The sequence below is a fragment of the Setaria viridis genome, chromosome 3 (genome assembly GCF_005286985.2).
Source record: "Setaria viridis chromosome 3, Setaria_viridis_v4.0, whole genome shotgun sequence".
Lineage (NCBI taxonomy): Eukaryota > Viridiplantae > Streptophyta > Magnoliopsida > Poales > Poaceae > Setaria > Setaria viridis.
Window position 1 is genome coordinate 8,551,582 of NC_048265.2, and position 19,191 is coordinate 8,570,772.

General features: G+C 46.1%; 1 protein-coding gene across 4 annotated transcripts; it reads left to right on the plus strand.

The window, feature by feature from the left end:
* The first annotated feature begins 517 nt into the window (after positions 1–517).
* Positions 518–2,688, plus strand: LOC117850806 (uncharacterized). Of its 4 annotated transcripts, none has more exons than XM_034732678.2 (4): positions 518–757; positions 826–1,143; positions 1,232–1,315; positions 1,577–2,688. In XM_034732678.2, exons 2-4 carry the CDS (start codon positions 969–971, stop codon positions 2,335–2,337), a joined length of 1,020 nt encoding a protein of 339 aa, XP_034588569.1. In that variant the 5' UTR covers positions 518–757; positions 826–968; the 3' UTR covers positions 2,338–2,688. The 4 variants fall into 4 exon arrangements, with proteins under 4 accessions (XP_034588569.1, XP_034588570.1, XP_034588572.1 ...); XM_034732679.2 differs by having other exon boundaries at positions 908–1,143; XM_034732681.2 differs by having other exon boundaries at positions 969–1,143.
* Positions 2,689–19,191: the final 16,503 nt, after the last annotated feature.

Consider the following 19,191-nt stretch of genomic DNA (forward strand, 5'->3'; position numbering starts at 1 on the left):
GAAATGCGGCGATAGAAGGGACCTTCGCGGTTGAGGAAGAGGATTGCATCCCACGGCTGGGGTTCTCCGTCCGGATCTCAAACACTAGAAGCCTATTAATAAACGGGCTTCCAGAAATTATATAGGTTCATGGAATGAACTGGCTGGCTGAGGAAACTGTGACTTCTGAGGCCATCTGATTATATGTGATTATTTCATTGATCTGAGTGAAGCATTTTTCTTGTCATTTCTTTGTGGTCTTCTGCGAACGAAATATGCACACTCCAAAGGATGCTATATCTCCTCCAGTCCAGAAAACAAGTCCTTTTATTCTGATCGGGGAAAATGGGGTTCAAACCTTTTTTTCAATTCGGTCGGAAAAAGTGCACGAGTCATTCCTTGGCCCAGCCGCAAGCCCACAACAGAACTGGCGCAATGGGTGTGTAGGCCCGGCCCAAATTTCGCAACGGACTGGCTCCTCTCTCACGCACGGCTCACGTGAGCCCGAAATCCGAATCAAGTCCCCAAGACCCCAACCCTCACTCCGTTCACTGCGCACGGTTCACGCCAGGCGGCGGCGCCGCTAGTGGCGGTCGTTGCGGCAACCACAGTAGCCGACGTCCCCCACACGCTCGCGGAACACGTCCGCGTGACTCCCTGGCGGCGCCCCTGCCCGCGCGACTCCCCGGCGGCGTGCCTCGCCCGCGGCCTTTCCGGCGGCACAGCCTCCGCGCGACTCCAGGCGGCGGTAGCAGCCTCCTCGACCCTCCCCTCCACAGTATGTCTCCTGCTTCCTCTTCTTCCTCCCTTATCTTCATGGTTCTAGCTTTTTCTTCTCCATTGTAGTGCTCGGGAATCGATCTAGAATTGGGGGCATATGGATCCTGCGGAGGTTCCTGAAAGCTAATATTTTTCCTCTCCGTTGAAGCCGGTCAGTATATATGTAGGCCAAGCTGCACACTTGTCTGAAGAAACTATTTGTTTTTAAGATGAAGTCTAAGGCCAACGGGAGCATACAGAAGGCAGGGAAGGCTAATGATGTCCAAGGAGGACCAAACTGGGTTCTTGTTGCAGGAGGAGTTTTGCTTAGCACACTTTCAGTCAGACTTGGGTCCAAATTGAAGCAAATATTTGTAACCAAGCAGCAAAACACTTCTAACAAAGGTCTGGGTTCACCCATTTGAAGTGTAACCTGTATCACTTTTCCATCTTTAAATGCTTGCTGCCGAGTGCTGACTATGCAAAATTGCAGCCAAAAGAAGGCCTGGGGCATGTGATCTGCACTCCAACCTCTACAGGTTTAGTGATCAAACCAGCTGCCACTGTTTTATGTCAGGTTATTTTCTGTACCTTTTTAGTATGATCCATTGCCTACCCCGCATCAGAACCTTGCACCTATACACAATGTTGATGTTCTTCATATGGCATTAAATTGAGTACTATACGTCTATACAGAACTGCTATGTGCCTATCATATAATTTTGAAACTGCAGGATTTATTTCTCCATTGAAGAATATGCCGCAGCATAAACACTGAAAATTCTCCATGAAGCTAAATATGGAAAACAAAATATTTATCCCTGGTTATCATATGCAGGGCACGCAGATGGTGGAGTGGAGGTCAAGCAAGTACCTCAAAGTCCTATATCCATATCAACTGAACCATCCAATCTTCTTGTGAAGATAGCAGCACCAGAATCAAGCAAAGAGAACAGTGGTGTCATGTGGTCATCATCGCCTGACCAGCTTGAAGATCCTCGCAAGCCATTTCAGCACTCAAACTGTTCAGGCTCTCCCTCTGTTTCAGAATCAGGATCTGACATTTATACCAAGCGAGAGGTCATACAGAAGCTGAGGCAGCAGCTCAAGAGACGCGATGAGATGATCATGGAGATGCAAGCTCAGATTGCGGATCTCAAGAACTCTCTCACCATCCAGGTGACACAGAACACCAACTTGCAGTCTCAATTGGATGGCACTAACCGAGATCTGTTTGAATCTGAGAGGGAAGTTCAGCATCTGAGGAAGATCGTCGCAGATTATTGCGTTGCAGAGCCGCTCTTGCACGATAAGCCTTTTCAAGATGGACAGTGGCAATCAAATGGCACCAATGGGCATGTTAATGGCTATTCTGACAGTAGTATTGATGACCCTGTGTTGCACTTTAACGGTGTTGAGAAGAGGAAAGGAGAGGCAGAGAGGGTGGAGTTGCTTAAGAGAGAGGTCGGTGAGCTGAAGGAAGTTATCGAAGGCAAGGACTTCCTGCTTCAGAGCTACAAGGAGCAGAAGGTTGAGCTGTGCTCTAAGGTCAGAGAACTGCAGGAAAAGCTCTCAGCTCAAGTGCCGAACATCTTGTAGTACTCTAGGGTTACCTTTCTCCATGGACCAGAAGGTGGGTCTCTGATAGAATAAGCAGGGCTTTGCGGAAGAAGCTCACAGCAAAAATCACCAAAATCTTTGCTAGGGTCTTTGCAGAATGTTAGGATGATGCTTTTATCCCATTTTAGTCATGATGTCAAGTCGATTTGCTTTCAGAATGTTAGGAACTAGGAAGGGTCTTTTCTTTATTCATTCATTTGTCAGACCTAGGTAGTTGGTAGTGAAATCAATGGTGAACTTGGTGCTAGGTATTTGTACAGGTTTTCGATTCAAGTACAATTGTGTATTGCGCCTCCTCCTTTGGAATGGATGGTTTGCTAAGCCCACGTATGTCATTGCCTCAATTATTGACGTGCATGTGGTGTCTTATGTTTGCTAAGAGAGTTCATTTTGAGATGTTTTAGTTGGTTGATCGCATTGGGGAAAGCATAGATTTCTGCTTCTGCGGCTTCTGCCTGCCAGTGCCAAGTCGCGAGGAATTCATCAGTCTTCCTGCTGCCACCAGTATAGGCCATGCGTTTCCATCATGAATTGCGTTATTGCTGCCAAGTGTCAGCAACATTGTTGCGCCCTGAAACAAACTGCCACTTTACCGAGCCCTTTCTGTGGCGCTGCATTTGTGGTGGCAGGGAGGAGCGCCAGGTGCGTTCTCCCATCAGATTTGTGCCGCAACTTGGACGGATGAGCACCAGGAAAAATGCATGTAGGCGAGCTGGACTTCACTCCCAGTCCCAGCCGGGTGGATCGTCATTGGAACTTGGAACGGAAGGCCAAGAAAGATGCCAGGCCTCATTGGCTCGTTCATTCATTGGCGTCAACTCCTGCTGCGATGGCGAGGAGCCCTCCGTCCAAGGCAGCTCAGGTCAGGCGCACGCATTCATTCGCTGGCCGGCCAGGGAGCCCCTCCAATTCAACTCTCCTCCGCCCCATTTAACCAGACAAGCGGCCATAGACTCTCGCACAGTGCTCGTTGGCAACGGAAGTACAGAGCCAACGGCGGGTGCGCGTCGTGACGCGCGATCTGTGGCCGTTCGCATCGCGCCACAGAATGACAGAATAGGTAGGTTCGTAGTCGTATGATTGATGAGCTGCCAACGCAACTAGCTTTAGCTAGGTCGTCGTCCATGGCCGGAGGGCGCAACAAGAGTCAGCAGCCGGGCCGGCCGTGTCCTGATCGACGACGCCTCGCTCGCCTACCCGGATTCGAGTCCGTTAATCCTCGAGAGTCCGCTGAGATATTTAATTTAATTCTAGTATAGGAACGAAGAATAAGACGGGCCCCACCATTTGCCTCCCCTCCGGCAGTGGCACACGCAGGTTGTCTGATCGCCACACTCGTACTCCTCCTCCTACTACAGCTGGATCCCGGGTCCGATCGGAGCCGTCCATCCCCGCATCCGACGGCTGTCAGGCAGCCAGCTGGAGCCCGTGGTCCCACGGCCAGTCCATGAGCTGGACGCGGCGGGCGGCAGTGCCCGTGCCCGCACGGCACTGCAAGGGGAGGAGATGCTGCAGCTGCGTGACCCCATCCATCATCCGCGCGGCCGCGACGTGCAGACGCCGCACGCCTGCCAGTGCCAGTGCCGATCGGTCCAGGTCCAACGCGGACACACCCCCGGCCGGCCGGCCGGCCGGTCAGCCAGCCAGCCCACCTGTCATGTGAGAGAGCAGCAGCGGGCGAGGTCATCAGTCACCAGGCCCACCCGGCGACCGGCCGCCTCACATGCCGCGGCGCTCTCACGCCCCCGCGCCCGGCCAACGCGCCGCCTCGGAGGCTTGCGCTGCGGGATGCCGATGGCTAGCTGTAGCCGGAGACATGACGGTGCGAGAGCAATGTGTGTGTGACCGATAGTGTTGCGCAGCCAGCGCCAGGGCTGTGTCGAGTATGTGAGAGCTAGCTGGCTATAGGCCAATGCAGGCCCTTGGCACTTGCTGCGTTCGCAGAGAATCTCTTTGGTGACGTATTTCTCAGGACACTGACCAGTGATGACCGCGCTGCGACAAAGCGTACAGCTCTAGCGCATCTGGTGTGTATGTACATGGCCATTGCAATGTCACGATGATTCCGTTCGTGTGACGAGTAGCTAGCTAGGAGAGGACACCACTCGAACCGAAAGAACGATGGAACTACATGTACATATAGCACAAATGCCCAATGGGCTATATATATGTATATATATAAATATAAATCGCTTCGTCCAAACAGCTACTAGGTTCTTTTCTTTCGGTGTTCCTTTGGCCTATAGCCATATACTATACAACTTCGCGTCTCCTCCCTCCAAACAGGGAAAGGTAGGTTGCTGTCCGTGTCCGCTCATGGTTTTCAGCGCTGATCACAGTTGCAGCTTTGGAGCCACGCACATGAATGCATCGCCTGCCGTCCCTGGATTTCAGCGCAGCAGCCCGAGTGAGAAGGGGGTCGGGACACGCAGGGCTGCCCAGAGACGGAGCGATGGAGTGGGCAAAGATGGAACAGGGGTGGACTCAACAGTCAACAGACAGACTACAGAGGGAGGGGAGGCCATGCCATTGCCATGAAAAATGAAATACTGAAATGGGGCATGCAAAAGCCATTGTCGTCGTCTCTCGCTGATCTCCAACCATATCCTGTCTCTGTCATCATCATCACGGCCTCACCTCGTAGACCTAGCTGCTCACCATCGCAGAGCACGCACACAGTGATTCAGCTGGGGATCGGAGACGGCAGACTGACAAAGGGGGAGGGCACTGAAAGCAAGTACGTGACTCAGCATGTGGAGCACGTGCAGGGCAGACCCACTCGCGTGGCTGGGCCGGATTCAAGCCACATGTCGCGCGCATTGCTCCTGCAACCTCAAACCCAAGCACAATTTAATGCACTGGCATTGATTTTTCCGAATTACTGTATCGAGTTTGAATTGTTTGATCGTGGAGTTCATGCATTTCAAACAAGACTTCAAAACGTATCATTGACTTGTTCAGCGTGATGTGGAATAATTAACCAAGGCATGCAACTTCATCTACTACTAGGCCTGCCACTTCATCTACTACTAGTCCAGTAGGGAGGGTATGGACAAACCCACCCTTGTTCGTACCCAAATCCAAATATATATTATACAATCCTCACCTTCTCCATTCTCACCCATATCAAATGGTTAATTAATTTTGTACTAGATCCTAAATTTACCCTCCCATACCCTACACTCCCCATTTCTAATGGGTATATATATTTCTACTCATATCCTCCCCATTTGAGGTGGGTGTGGATTTGGGTATGAATTATGGATACCCAACAACAGTCCTATCTACTACGTACCTAGCCATTCGTGTTCTATTTTGACCTGCCCACGTGGCTAAGTGTTGTGTGGTGAGATTACATTTATATTAGTTGTCTATGTTTCGATCAACTTTTCCTTGGACGTATAACTTTCTTTTACACGAAACAAGTACGACAATGTAATAGAGGTATATGATATTCTCTAAAAAAAATAAATTTGCATGTAGGGCGTTACAAGCAATCATAGCAAAAGGCGTGAAGTGGAGTAGTCAAGCGAATGCTAGTATAACCCTCTCTACACAATTGTGCATTCTTTTGCTTTAGAGGGAAAAAATGTGAAAGAATTGAAGAAGGGGGAAAGACCGTACAGAAAGAGGTAAAGAACATGCCTGTCACGTCGCATTCCCTTGTGAGGCAGGTTGTGCCATTCTTAGATCTAGGAAAAGCCAGCAGGCTTACACAACTTTACAATGCACATGTCAACGACAGGAGATGAGGAGAAGCCCAACACATCAGTCGAAGTAGTTAGCTGCCATGCCATGCCATGCATGCATATGCACAAGAAAGCCTTTTAATTTCAGTGGTTGGAAGTCATACATGTCATGTCAGCCCATATTTTGCCGTGACGCAATGATTGGCGGCTCCTGGAGATGCCTGCCGAAAAGTTGGAGTTGTGCTTGGTGTTTCTAGATGCTGCAGCAGCAGCCCCCTCCGGGAACAAAGCAAAGCAAAGCCAGCAGGACATGCAGGCATGCAGCATGTGAAATCCTATCAACAAGCTAATGTGTGCTTTGCCCACAAACACAATGCATGGATTATTTCATGACGCACAACCACATTTTTTTACTTGCCTTTTCTGTACCTCTTCAACGCTACGTACCCTTGTCAGTCCAGCTCTGTTTGACCGACCTGTTGTGGCACTGGCACAGAGATATTTCGCCCCTTGTGAATGAGCTTGCTGATGAACTGCACATGAAGGCAAAAATTAATCTCTGGATGAACCAATGATCTAGCTGATGTCCCATTGGATCCCCTTCCTCCTTGCACAAGTCTTGAGACCAGACCAGAAAAAATTACTGACAGTACAAGCTGATCGATCAAGGATAAGCATAACAATCCATCCAGTCATTTGGGATCTTGAGGCCGGGCTACCTCATTAGTCATTAACCGGTTGGCCCTTCATCGATCTCGTGAGGCAATATAATCATGCATGTTAAGAGACTAGCTATAGTGGCATTGCAGACACAGCTTGTTGGGAGCAATCAGCATGGATGCAATGCTGCTGGTGTCATTTGAGGTCAGCATGCATGCAGCTGGGAGCCAAATCCTAACTAATTAAATGGTGTGGTTGGTTGGAGTTGGAGCATCACTCAGAGTCACAGGTCACAAAGTACAAGCAGCAGGTCTTGGGTTGGAAGCAATGTGTGTTCTGATTATTATTTTTATTTATTTATCCATGGTCTTTAGCTGGTCTTGTGGCTCCCAAATTAAAGCTGTGATGTCATGAAGCATCTGTCTATCTCATGATCGAGAATGGATGAATAAACATGTATGCACATTTAGTAGGACAGGTGTGCTTTCAGCTACTTTTCTCCACTCTTTAGCTGGGGTTCAGAGAATGGTTCCCCAGCCATGATTTAGCCAGTGTCAAACTCACAGTCACATGCTGCCTGGCTGCTTCTGCATGCAGCAGCCACTATATATATATATCCATCCAATAACAAGTTGTTTGCCATGACAGCTTCTGCATATGAATCGGTGGGGTGTATCTCAACACTAGATTTTCCTAGGGCAAAAATTAGGTCAGACAGCCTGGCACAGGTAGACAGGTAGTTTCAGTAAGTTGCAATCATCTATTGTGTGATCCAACTCCTCCTGTTTTCTCCTATCTGGCTCTAAACTCAATGAAGACACATTACATTTATGCATAAATAAATTGTCAGAAACAGGCAAGACCGACAACAGCATGTCAATAAATTTCCCTAGAGCTAAGTAAAACTTCACATGTTGGACCTGCATTCTTTTCAGTTTAGTATAACCCATTGTTTATCTGTCAGCACTCAGCAGTAGAATTCCTTTTGCAGTGTCAAAATCTGCAAATGGTACAGGATAAAAAGATAGTGCAGCATTTGATGACAAGCAAAACCGAGATATGCCACATGCTATATAAATAATAGATTTTACTGAATGCGTGTTTCTATAAGATTTTACTGAAGTTCCACTGCTTTCAAATATATTCTATTTCTTGCAGTTAGATCTAGTTTTATTCTTATTAAAATAACAAATATTTCTGTTTCAAGTTTCAACATTATTCAAACAGTGCAAAGGAATCTATGTGGACATGACCAGTTATGGCAAAGTGAGCGCAAAAGATAGATGAGGCTAGCCGCAGTTATCCCCTATCTGTGGTGTGCCTCAGCTTACTGGACCCTGCTGACAGGCATCACATGGCCTCCTGTGCCCAAATCCAATTGTTAAATGGCTGCAAATCTTGCAAACATGGCTTGTCACACAATACTATGTTGCTTGCACCCCCCATCATGGCACTGTGTCCATCTGTCATGCATTGACTAGCTAGTGTCTCATAGGGGGCCGGGTTTCAAAGTAAGTTTGAAATTAATACTCAAAAAAAGGAGCAAATCTAGCTAGCTTGGCCATCGACACACATGCAAATGTTTCAGTTGAATTCCAGTCGATGGGTATGATGCCCTAGAAGTGGATAAGTGGACAATTAGCTCACACATAAGACTAAACATGCATGTCAGGAACATCGACAAATCCTGATGCTACTATAACTGTGCTTCAGCAACAATGCACTGATAGCTAGCTATGACAATTGACAATGCTTAGAAATATAGCTTAACATATTGTACACGTTATAATAAACAGTAGATGTAATGCCACTGATGGAAGGAAAGAAATAATCAAATAAGCTCCGCTGCTTGATGATGAAGTGGTTTTCCGGATGGCGCATACTTTGTATGTATGCATGCATGTGCCTGCCAGCCAGGATTTTCTGCAATATTCCTCTAGATCTCCAAATCTGAAAGCGGTGTTGTTTTCCTGTTGAGAGAGGGCCCCTCCGCATAGTTGCATGCTCGCTGCTAGCTTGGAGACATGGATTAGTTTGCTAAGTAGTAGTGATTCTCTGCTGCGTGCTAATGATGGATGGAGCAGCAGGTACATTATTACATACGGGTCGTTGTGGCATCAGCAGGGGAAGTAGCACGCATGAATTCATACACACTGTACGTGGTGTGTTGTATGGTACCAACCGACCAAGACCAGAAGAATTAGCATGTCCCCTGACGACAAAATTAGCCACATGCCTGCTGGGACACCCAATAACCTATCATCAGCAAATGCTGCATGCTCCTGGCACTACCAGTGCGTGCTAGATAGAGTATACCCTTAGAGATGCCGTACCATTCCATAACCAGGTAGCTACAGCAGGGAGAGTAGTAGATAATTAACCTAGTTGATTAAGTAGGATTATATGTATTTTGGTATTTTACTATGTGCATCTCACCTACATTTTGCGGTCTAATGGTATGGTATTAATTGGCAGATCAAAGTACTCCATCCATTCCAAGATGTAAGGAGATGGCTCTAACTTTGATCAAGATTACAAAAAAAATATATTAACAATCACAATATGGAGTAAATATATTATTCAGAATTTAATGAAATTAATTTGGTATTGTAGAGATTGGTACATTTGTCTGTAAATTTAGTTAAAATTTGTTATTATCTTAATACAATAGTGTTAAAAGAAGCCACCACGTTCGTCGAGAAGGTCTAGAAATTCCCACATTAATCTAAAAACAGAAGAATATACACCATTAGATTTTTATCTCAATTAATAAGAAAATACTCCATGTCGAATTCAGAGTATATAATTAATAAAATATGTTACATGGACTTAAGTGTCCCTTAGCATACATGGAGTCCACATGAGAATCCATGTTTCCATCGGAGACTTACCAAACATGTCAGGACTTGAAACAGGATCGGACGCAAAACAAAATAATACTACTCGGACATGGAAAAGGGGTCTCAGCCCAGTAAATAAATAGATGCCCAACTAGCATATTTTAGAAGTAAACAATAATTTATATTTGGGTATACGTAGGATTTGGCCATGTTTATGTGACGATCGAGGTCTATCTTTTTCTTAAAAAAAGAAAGTTCTTAAGCCGATGCCATAAAGATTTAGCACTACTTGGTGAACTGCAAATATATAATCTGAGTTTATAAGAGCATCTCCAGCAGTCTCCCAATAAAAATTTCCTAATAATTAGTTAATGGGGATATTCCAATATCTATTTCAATGTTATTGGAAGAGTTACTTTTGTAGTCTCCTAATAATCTCATCCCAATTCAACTACCGTATTGGGAGAGTCACAACCCCTCCTTTATTTAGAGAGAGTTGAGGTGAATTGTTGGGTTGCTCTAATAATTAAAGGTAGTCTATTGCAACACTATTTTTTGACCAACTCTCCCAATACTGCTGGAGATGCTCTAACATGTTTTCTCGCGGTCGAAAGTTCACTGAGAGCTTGCATTTGAACATACCAAGGCAGAGAGGGTAACTAAAGGATACAATGAATGTGCTGAAATGACTTGCGAAAGTTATTCAGATTATTTTTCAACTAAATTATATACCAAGAGTCAGAGTGTGCAAAGGTTTAAGTCCATATTACTATTAGCAAACAATGTCACACAGAAAGGGATTGTTATCATACATAAGTATAGTACAAGAGTATACACTACTAGAAAAAACGCCTTTACTACCGGTTGGAAACCTCCTTTAATACCGGTTGCGCAACCGGTACTGGTAATTCGGTATTAAAAGGGGGGCTTTAGTACCGATTGAGATAACCGGTACTAAAGGTTATTAAAAAATTTTAAAAAATGAAAATCCCCCGCCAGCCCCGCCCTCCCCATCCGCCCCTTCGCCGTTCTCGCCCTCCGCCGTTGCTGCCGCTCCCGCCTCTCCACCGCTCCTGCTGCTCCGCTCTCCGCCCTGCCCCGCTCCGCCCTCCGCCTCGCCACCCTCCGCTCCATCGCCCTCCGCCTGCTGTCGCCGCCGCTTCCGCTGCCCGCCGCCTCACCTCGCCCCGCCGCTGCTCCTCACCGCCGGTGAGAGGCGAGCGGAGGGGGGAGGGGACAGGAGGTAGATGAAGTGTGAGGGTGAGAGCTTTGGAAGGAGACGGATGGGAGAGAGATAGAGAATGAAGTAGGGAGAGGAAGTGTGAGAGACGGACGCGCGGGAGCCTGAGGATAAGAAGTGTCTGAGAGAGAGAGAGGAGGGGGAGGGGGACGCGGATGCGAGCTTTAGTACCAAGTGGGAGGTCCACCCGGTACTAAAGCCTTTAGTATCGGGTGGGGGCTCCACCCGTTACTAAAGGTGACCATTTAGTACCGGGTGTAGCTCCCACCTAGTACTAAAGGGGCTCACGAGGGCTATCTCGGGACTCCCACCCGGTACTAAAGGGGCTCACATTAGTACCGAGCTAAAATGCAACCGATACTGAACCTCAGAATGATGCTCATTTTTCTAGTAGTGATAACTCTGATTTAAAAGAAATTTTAGACTTGGACCAAAGGAAAAAGTGAGATATGAGGATTTACATCATTGCATATAATGCACCGAGAAAATCAGTAGAGCATAACTGATCGAATATAGAAGAAGGCAATTGTCCGAGGATAGCGGGATGTCCAAATGAGAAGCCGCACAAGGCCTCGCACGGTGATGAACAAGAAAATGAGACTGATTGTGTTGACGACCATATTGCATTGGCCCATTGGCACACATGCCGGCCAGAAAGAATAAGATGAATATCTCGAGGAATGACATAATGATGTTTCCTAATTATAGAAAAGAGACATCGTGACCAAACCCTCTTCCTCGATGTGCATCTTGGCGCCATTGATGCAAACGGTAAAAGACGAAGCAAAGGTAGGGATCGAATCCAGTGAATTTCGCAAAATTTTGATCTTTTCGGTGGTGACCTAAATTATTGTTCCCACAAAATTAGTGCACTATTCACCAAAACCTTTTTAACCTGGATTTCTGCCGAAATTTTGTGAATTTCGGTGATTTTGATGAGGACAAAAGAAAGAGTGAAATCAAAATCGAGAACCCTTATTGGATTGAAACATCATATCTGCCCTCTGACCATGTCATGTTTTAAGTAGGGCTTAGCAGGGCTTAGCATGGAGCTAGGGAGGACCGTGAAGCATAGTCGTAACCCAGCTGTCGTTCTTTCGTCACCATCACATCCTCTGTCCGCCATGGATCTTAGATCCCACCCGGTAGGCCGGTACCCGATTGTCAATTGTGAGTAAGATGGTGTTTGGATCCATGGACTAATTTTTAGTTTGGGTCATATCGGATATTGGATAGCAATTAGAAGGACTAAATGTGAACTAATATAAAACTAATTACATACGAGACAAATCTATTAAGCCTAATTAATCCATAATTAGCCCATATTTACTGTAGCATCACATGGTCAAATCATGGACTAATTAGGTTTAATAGATTCATCTCGCGAATTAGCTTTTATTTATGCAATTGGTTTTGTAGGTAACCTATATTTAATACTCCTAATTAGTATCTAAATATTTGATGTGATAAGGAATAAATTTTAATCTCAGCTCTAAGCGAGGCATGAGCGACACTCCAGGCCAGTACGGCTTGGCTGAAGGGTGTTGTGGATGCTAACGACGAGCACCGTACCCAGTGGTGGAGATATGGTCAGATGGTTTTAGGGGAGAAAATCGGACCCGATGGTTTTAGCTCCGTGTTCCAATCCAGTGCTAGAGAAACGATGCAAGCATCGACGTGCAGCCACTCGGGATCATCACATGAGTACGGTGTTGACTGAGGCATCGAGCGAGCCGCCGATGTAGTTGAGCGGGCTGAACTTCTCGAAGGTCAGGTCGAAGAAGGTATGCCATTTGTCGAAAGTTGGACTCCAACATGTCATGGAGATGCAATGCGATTTCGAAATAAAAGATGATGCGATAGTGGATAATTTAGAGAGCATGATGATGTCCAAGAATTGAGAAAAGCGTTGGGTGGCTACAAAGAAACACAGCTTAACACATACATGAACAACTACTATCAAAAGAAAAGAGAAGAAAAAGTTAACACATACAAGAACAACTATTATCAAAAGAAAAGAGAAGGAAAAGTCAGCATAGGTCAAATCCCAAAAAGGTAATGATGATGACCGTGCAGAAAAATAGTGGGTTGTCTATGAAGAAGCTAAGTAATCACAGCAAAATGCGAAGAATAAGTGCACAAGCAAAAGATAGAATATAAGAGAGGCAATGCTATGATCCCATTTGGGAGCGATTTTCCCATGGCAAAGCTCCGTGGTAGCAGAAGCAAGAGAGAGAGGGGATGAGCATAGAGAAAGAGGTTGTACCTTACTTGCCGCAACAACGAATTTTTGTTGACTCAAGTGCATGCTAGGAAAGAAGCACTAAGCATAAGACCGACCATATAAGACCGACCATATGGGATCATGTATGCATGGGCTATAGAAACCGGTGATTAGAGAATAAAGAAAAGATAGGATATTTGGATATGATAAGAACTAGATACATCCATGGCTCATATTAGTGTTTCGATTTAAGCGCAAAACTAAATTGTAATTATTATTTCTGGTGGTAAACATTGAACCACTCATCAAAATATTCTAAAACAATAATAATAATTTATCATCATAATAAACACTCACGAACAAAAATGTACATCACCATAAAAATATATTGTTGTTAAAAATATATAAATATTAATATAAATTTTGACTGAATAGATAAATCTTTATATTGCTTAAGTAGATAAAAAGAAACATGTTTCTATATAAGACATTTACTTTTTTAATTAATGTTTATTATAATGACACGACTAAATACAATTATTTGCATCCATTATTTTGAAAAAACATCCAAATGTTAGCATAAAAAACTAGCTACCTGCCCTATCTAGTTTAAATAACTTTAGACTTAGAGAAAGACCGCAACGTCTTATTATTCGGAGCAGAGCGAGTTATATATTATATCGATTCCAACTGCAACGGCTTGGGAGGTGGATTGGTTTTGCTGGAGCTGATCGGTGTCGCTGTCGAGTTCAGAGGTGGCCATCATGCCTGTTCACGATCGAGAGTACATGAAACGAACCGGATTTCCGTGAGGAGAATCCGACTCCTGTATCCTCGTGTAGTCCTTGCATCAGTAGCTATGACATACGGAACTCATTTTTAAGTATAATATCACATCCATATCATGACAACAGTACAATCTTATTTATTATATCCTAGAATATGAGAGTACAATCTGGTACGTGCTCCTTGGGCTAAACGACATGAATAAAACTAACGCAGTGGTAGCTAGCTTCTGGAAGCATCTATAACATCACGATCATCTCCACAAGCATCCTTGAGCGTAGCACTGCAACCCTCAGTCGTACCAACCGTCGTAGTTATTGTCGAAGTCAGACTCGTAACTTGCAAACTCACGAGCTATCCCCAAGGATTGGGACAGGTTCACATCACCATTTGTATGCAAGCTTTAAATGGCTATTACTAGAGGTTAAAAATATAGTCAATAAATAGGCTCGGGTTTCCTATGCAGCAACAAGCATAAAGAATAAAACTCCATATCCATCATCCCAATCTCTCAACACATCGAGTACACCTACCTCGACAGGGTCCCTATCACCAACATCCTATCTCCATACTAGGGTCGAGGCAAAGACTCCTTGTCTTCGCCTCTCAATAACTACAGTCAGATCCTAAGGGGAAAGGGAGCAACTTTCCCTCTTCTCAATTACAATTGCGGCTCACAACAAACAAGTAGCTATAAGGGGGAGGTAGAGATTTCCCAAAAACAATGGAGAATCATCGCGACACAGGGTTGTCCATGACTGAGGACACGGCTATACGTATAGTTTTAACTCTGCAGAGTGTGTACACCTAGACCCATCTCGAAAATGAGACAATCGGGGATTAGCCGACTGAACATCACCCTACCAAGCGAAGAACCTGGGAGTTACGATACCATCCTGCATCCGGGCTCAGATGCGATCCCCCATAGAGGATCACTCCGGAACTGTGAAGTACTCCCACCGGAGCCAATCGGGGGCAAAAGGTCAGCACCAATCCACCTACACTGATACTCTATCCTACAGCAGGTATGGTATCGCACTTGCTAGTCTCATGCCACGTGCGTGAGCACCACGGAGAAGAAAGGATAATAGTGGCACGGGTGGCTGACATGTGGGGCCGGACGGTCAGCGGCTGCGGCGTGGAGGCGGTTTGGCCAGAAAATTGGAGGTTCAGGAATATGAAAACCGGAAGTTCCGGTTTTGCACCATTGGGTTGTTAGATAGGTGGGCTGATGAGGTTAGTTGGGTTGATTGGTCCCAGGTTAGGTTTGGTTAGCTTTTGATTTGTATTTGAATTCCAATTCAAATACAAATCCCACTCAAACAAATCCAAATAAACTTCAAATATTCACACTAGCACATAATACACCTTAGCAATTCAATTTAATTCATAACTTAATTCTATGAATTTTCGGAAAGATTCAATGATGACACTCTTATAATTTGGAAGTTTCACTCCACAGTACAAAATTTTTGAAATCCACATTTTTTGCAAATTCAAAACATCTCGTAAAAATACGGGATATTACGATACACTACGTGGCACCACTTCCATTGTGGTGTTGGCGCAAAAATCAGGCCAACACATGAACGCACTCAAACATGCGGCGCTCAGAGGGGCTCCTTGTAGCTCATTTGTGCGGGCCGGTCAGACCAGTTTCACCGATAAGCCCGGCGATGAAACCAACGAACGCTTGTCCAGGAGGGAACCCGTCAGGGTAGGCGCATCCTAGGTTGTTCTAGGGTCGGCAGGCCACCTAGAACGTCCTCAGACGTAGTAGAGATGATGGAAGAACAACATATAGGATTAGAAAAGCTAGGGCAAAGAAAAAAGAAAAAAGGCAAAAATAGTAGCTGGATTTGTTTTTAATCGATTGAATACCCTCAATCGGCAGTGGCACTTTATATTTATAATGTAGGAAGGTCTGGCCTCATTGGGAGTCGAAACCCTAACAAATCCTGTGCAAAAATACAACTCCTAACCCGGACTACACAGACCAAACTGGTCTGACCGCCCTGGCAAACTGGTCTAACCGGTTTTCCTGGGTGTAGATCTTCCTGAGGTCATAACTCTCTCATCCAAATTCCAAATCGAACATTCTACATATGCATTTTGATCTACTCAACGAGAGCTACATAATGGTGAAGTCCAATTTGCATTTTGAATACTTAAACCTAACCAATCTGACCGGTTGGGCAACCGGTCCGGACATGTCTAGTCATGACTAGGTGTGCCAATTTTGGTCGTATTAAATACGTGGCATAGTGCGACCATGCATACGTATATATATGGTTGATATTGCCAGACTTTTCAGTGCAGCAGGAGCAATGAGCTATTATGGGCGCGTTCGGTTGTTTTCGCGTCGTATATCCCAGACGATCGAGGATGCAATAATCAAACACTCCCAATGCGCTTCGCTCGACAGTCACGTGCCATCATCACCATGAGTCCGTGACTAAAAAAAAGGCCGGATCGGAGCTCTGAGATCCATCACACGTATACACGTGCGTACGTTGGAAGCAGACCTTAAACATATACATACGGTATATATACGAGCACGATATATACACTACGGAGTACAATACGTATACTACCTCTAGTGTCTGCGATTGCTTGCTTGCAACAATTAAAACCAACCACCCGTCGTTTTGGGACGGATGTACCAGCAACGAGGGCGAACGATCGAATACAAAATTTGGTGCCACCGATCCGGGCGGCGCCGCCGATGATCTCGCGCGCGTGCCCGACCGTCCACCGTCCCGCCGGACAGCGACGTCGGGCGGGCCGACGACGAGGCGTACGGACGGACGGACACGGTTCGCGCCGCCCGCGCCGCCGCTACCGCGTACGCACCACCAACTATGGATCAGAACCTGGGCCCCGGACGCCGCGGGCGGCGTATGCATGCATGCATGCATCGTTGGGGCCCACTGCTCCTTTTTTATTTGATTTCCTTTTCTTTTCGCGCGGAAAACCCACGGCCCTGCTTCGACCGGGGAACCCATTGGGCCCCGCCCGTGCATCTCCTCTAGTTCTCTTCTGACTGCTTTGGCCATGGCCCGTTTACCTTTGCTGGCCTGCTTTGCTCCGCTCGTGGCGGTCAGACACGTGGGTGTATCGCGACCGTTCACCTTTGATCCTTGGCGACTGCGATCGCGAAACGTGTATGCCCAATTGCATGATGCGGTAAGGATACCATGCATGTACCGTCGCAAGCACGTACGTACGAGCCCTCTCCCTAGCTGTATCGTATAGTACGTGAATATCTAGGACTATCGTAGTTAGTACATGGAAGTAACACGGCCGTAGCCCGTAGCATGTGTGTCACTAATTAGATAGGAACCGTACGTACTGCTACAGGCAGAGGCAACAAGTCGTATGTATACGTGGCGACACGCGCACGAGCTAATTAATACGTACAGCTGCGAGTACCTAATCGTATACGCGTAAACAGACGATCCACAGATACGTGAATGTCCATCGAGTGGGTGCACATCCCTATCACAAAAAAAGTGAAAATTGAAGAACAACAGACACGCTAAACTTACGCAATATAATCACTAATGACTCCTGCAGGTGCACAAGCACGTACAACACGAAAGGGGGGGGAGAAAAGGTCCAGCTGCACAACATCTACACATTCGCAGCGCATATATAGAAATAATCAAATTATCAAAGTATGTACCAATTTTTTTTCTTTTCGCATTTTCTACGCTTGTACGATAAGGTCCCGTGCCGCCAGCTGTATTTGATCTTGCTAGCTTCGTCGACCTGCCTGCTGTTCTCTTCACTTAATTTGTGCGTACGCGTCCTTCGTTACGTACCTCTCGACGTGTACGAACGATTCTTCGTCCCATAGTGACGCAACTCGTACATTGGGCACGCACGGGCGAGGGGCGACTGCTGAATTTTCAAGCCCATTTTACGAGCACATACGAAGCATGGCACCATCCCTAATTAATCATTCGTTAAGTTCACATGCATGATGCCGTCGTCCGAGACGAGAGAGATCGATCGATGCATGGACCTTGCTTTTTTACCTGGGCCGGGGGTCCAATCCAATCCAACGGAATCCAAACCAACTGCTGATCGATCAATACGATACGCCACTGGCATCCAAATCCGTGTAGCCATTCATCCATCCATCCATCCACGAACGAACCCCGGCCATGAGTGAGTGGAATACAAACAAGGTGACATGGAAAGGCACGGCCCGGCTACCCTTAGCTCCTAGCTGCATGCATGCTAGTGTGGTCCGGGCGGCCGTGTACATGTACGCTACCAGTTGAGAGCTTCCATCAGCTAGCACACACGCCCGAGATCACGTCGACCAGACACATCTCTACTTGAGCGCAGCGGCTGGCCTGGCCGTGTATTCCGAAGTGGAATGCGTGCATGTGCGAACAACAAAACCGTGAGGGGGTACCGTCCAATGTATGAAGGATGGTATTTCGGTGCATATGCATGCGGACTGTGTGTGTGGGCCGTCGCTGATTATGCATGTACGTGCACGTGAGAGAAAACGGCAAGAGATCGATGATCGACGACTGTTAATTCGCATCGTCGTGATAGGTACACGTGGCGGTTATGTGCATCCGGTCGATGGACGTTGCGGCTTGTTGAGACTTGTACATTATGTCGTGGTATACGAGACACCGTAGCGTCGTTTTTGTTAGAATTTTAGTCGATTTGATTGGCATTATTCCAGTGCCCGCTCGTTAATTTTTTTAAAATGTATGCCAATGCACGAAAAGAATGAAGAAGCTCTTGGCTGGCTGGCTGATCCAGTGTAAAATGGAAGGCGAAGGCAGAGTATGGTGAGTAGCAAGAGATCAGCAGACAAAATGGGACTTTTTCAAAAAAAAGAAAAAAGCAGACAAAATGGGCTGCTTGCTGCTAGAGGCGGCTGGCGCTGGGGGACTGGAGTTGGACCAAGCCGAAATGAATTGCTGTTGCTCTTGAGCTCTCGAGGCTTCCCCACCACAGCACAGCCACTCAGCCACCGGCACTATGCGTGGCGATGCCCTGGCTCCAACTGTCCGGCCCCATCCCGTGGTTCAACTCACACACAAAATTACAAAATCATTCCATCACCCAAAGAACATGAAGAAAGACCAGCAAATGTCCTTTCCCTTTTTTCTGTTTCGAAAAGAAAATGACACTCTCATTGCCATGAGAAAATCACATTAACAGAAAACCGTTGAAAATTAAAGCTGAGCGAAATTCAGCTCATTGCCATGGGAAACTTTTCCAATTTACCACATACAATTATCTTCCAAGCACATAAAATATTTTTTTTTAGCTCTTGACCCTTTGTTAATTTGATTCATATTTGTTTTTGGGTCCTGTGGCCATGCTTTACCACTCCCCCTCCCTTCTTCTATTCGACTATTC

Bases quoted from the DNA above. Each gene is read 5' to 3' on its own strand.
- LOC117850806 (XM_034732678.2), top strand. From the start codon at position 969: ATGAAGTCTAAGGCCAACGGGAGCATACAGAAGGCAGGGAAGGCTAAT. The intron at 1,144-1,231 runs GTCTGGGTTCAC...GCAAAATTGCAG, and splicing joins GCAAAACACTTCTAACAAAG to CCAAAAGAAGGCCTGGGGCA. The intron at 1,316-1,576 runs GTTATTTTCTGT...TATCATATGCAG, and splicing joins CTGCCACTGTTTTATGTCAG to GGCACGCAGATGGTGGAGTG.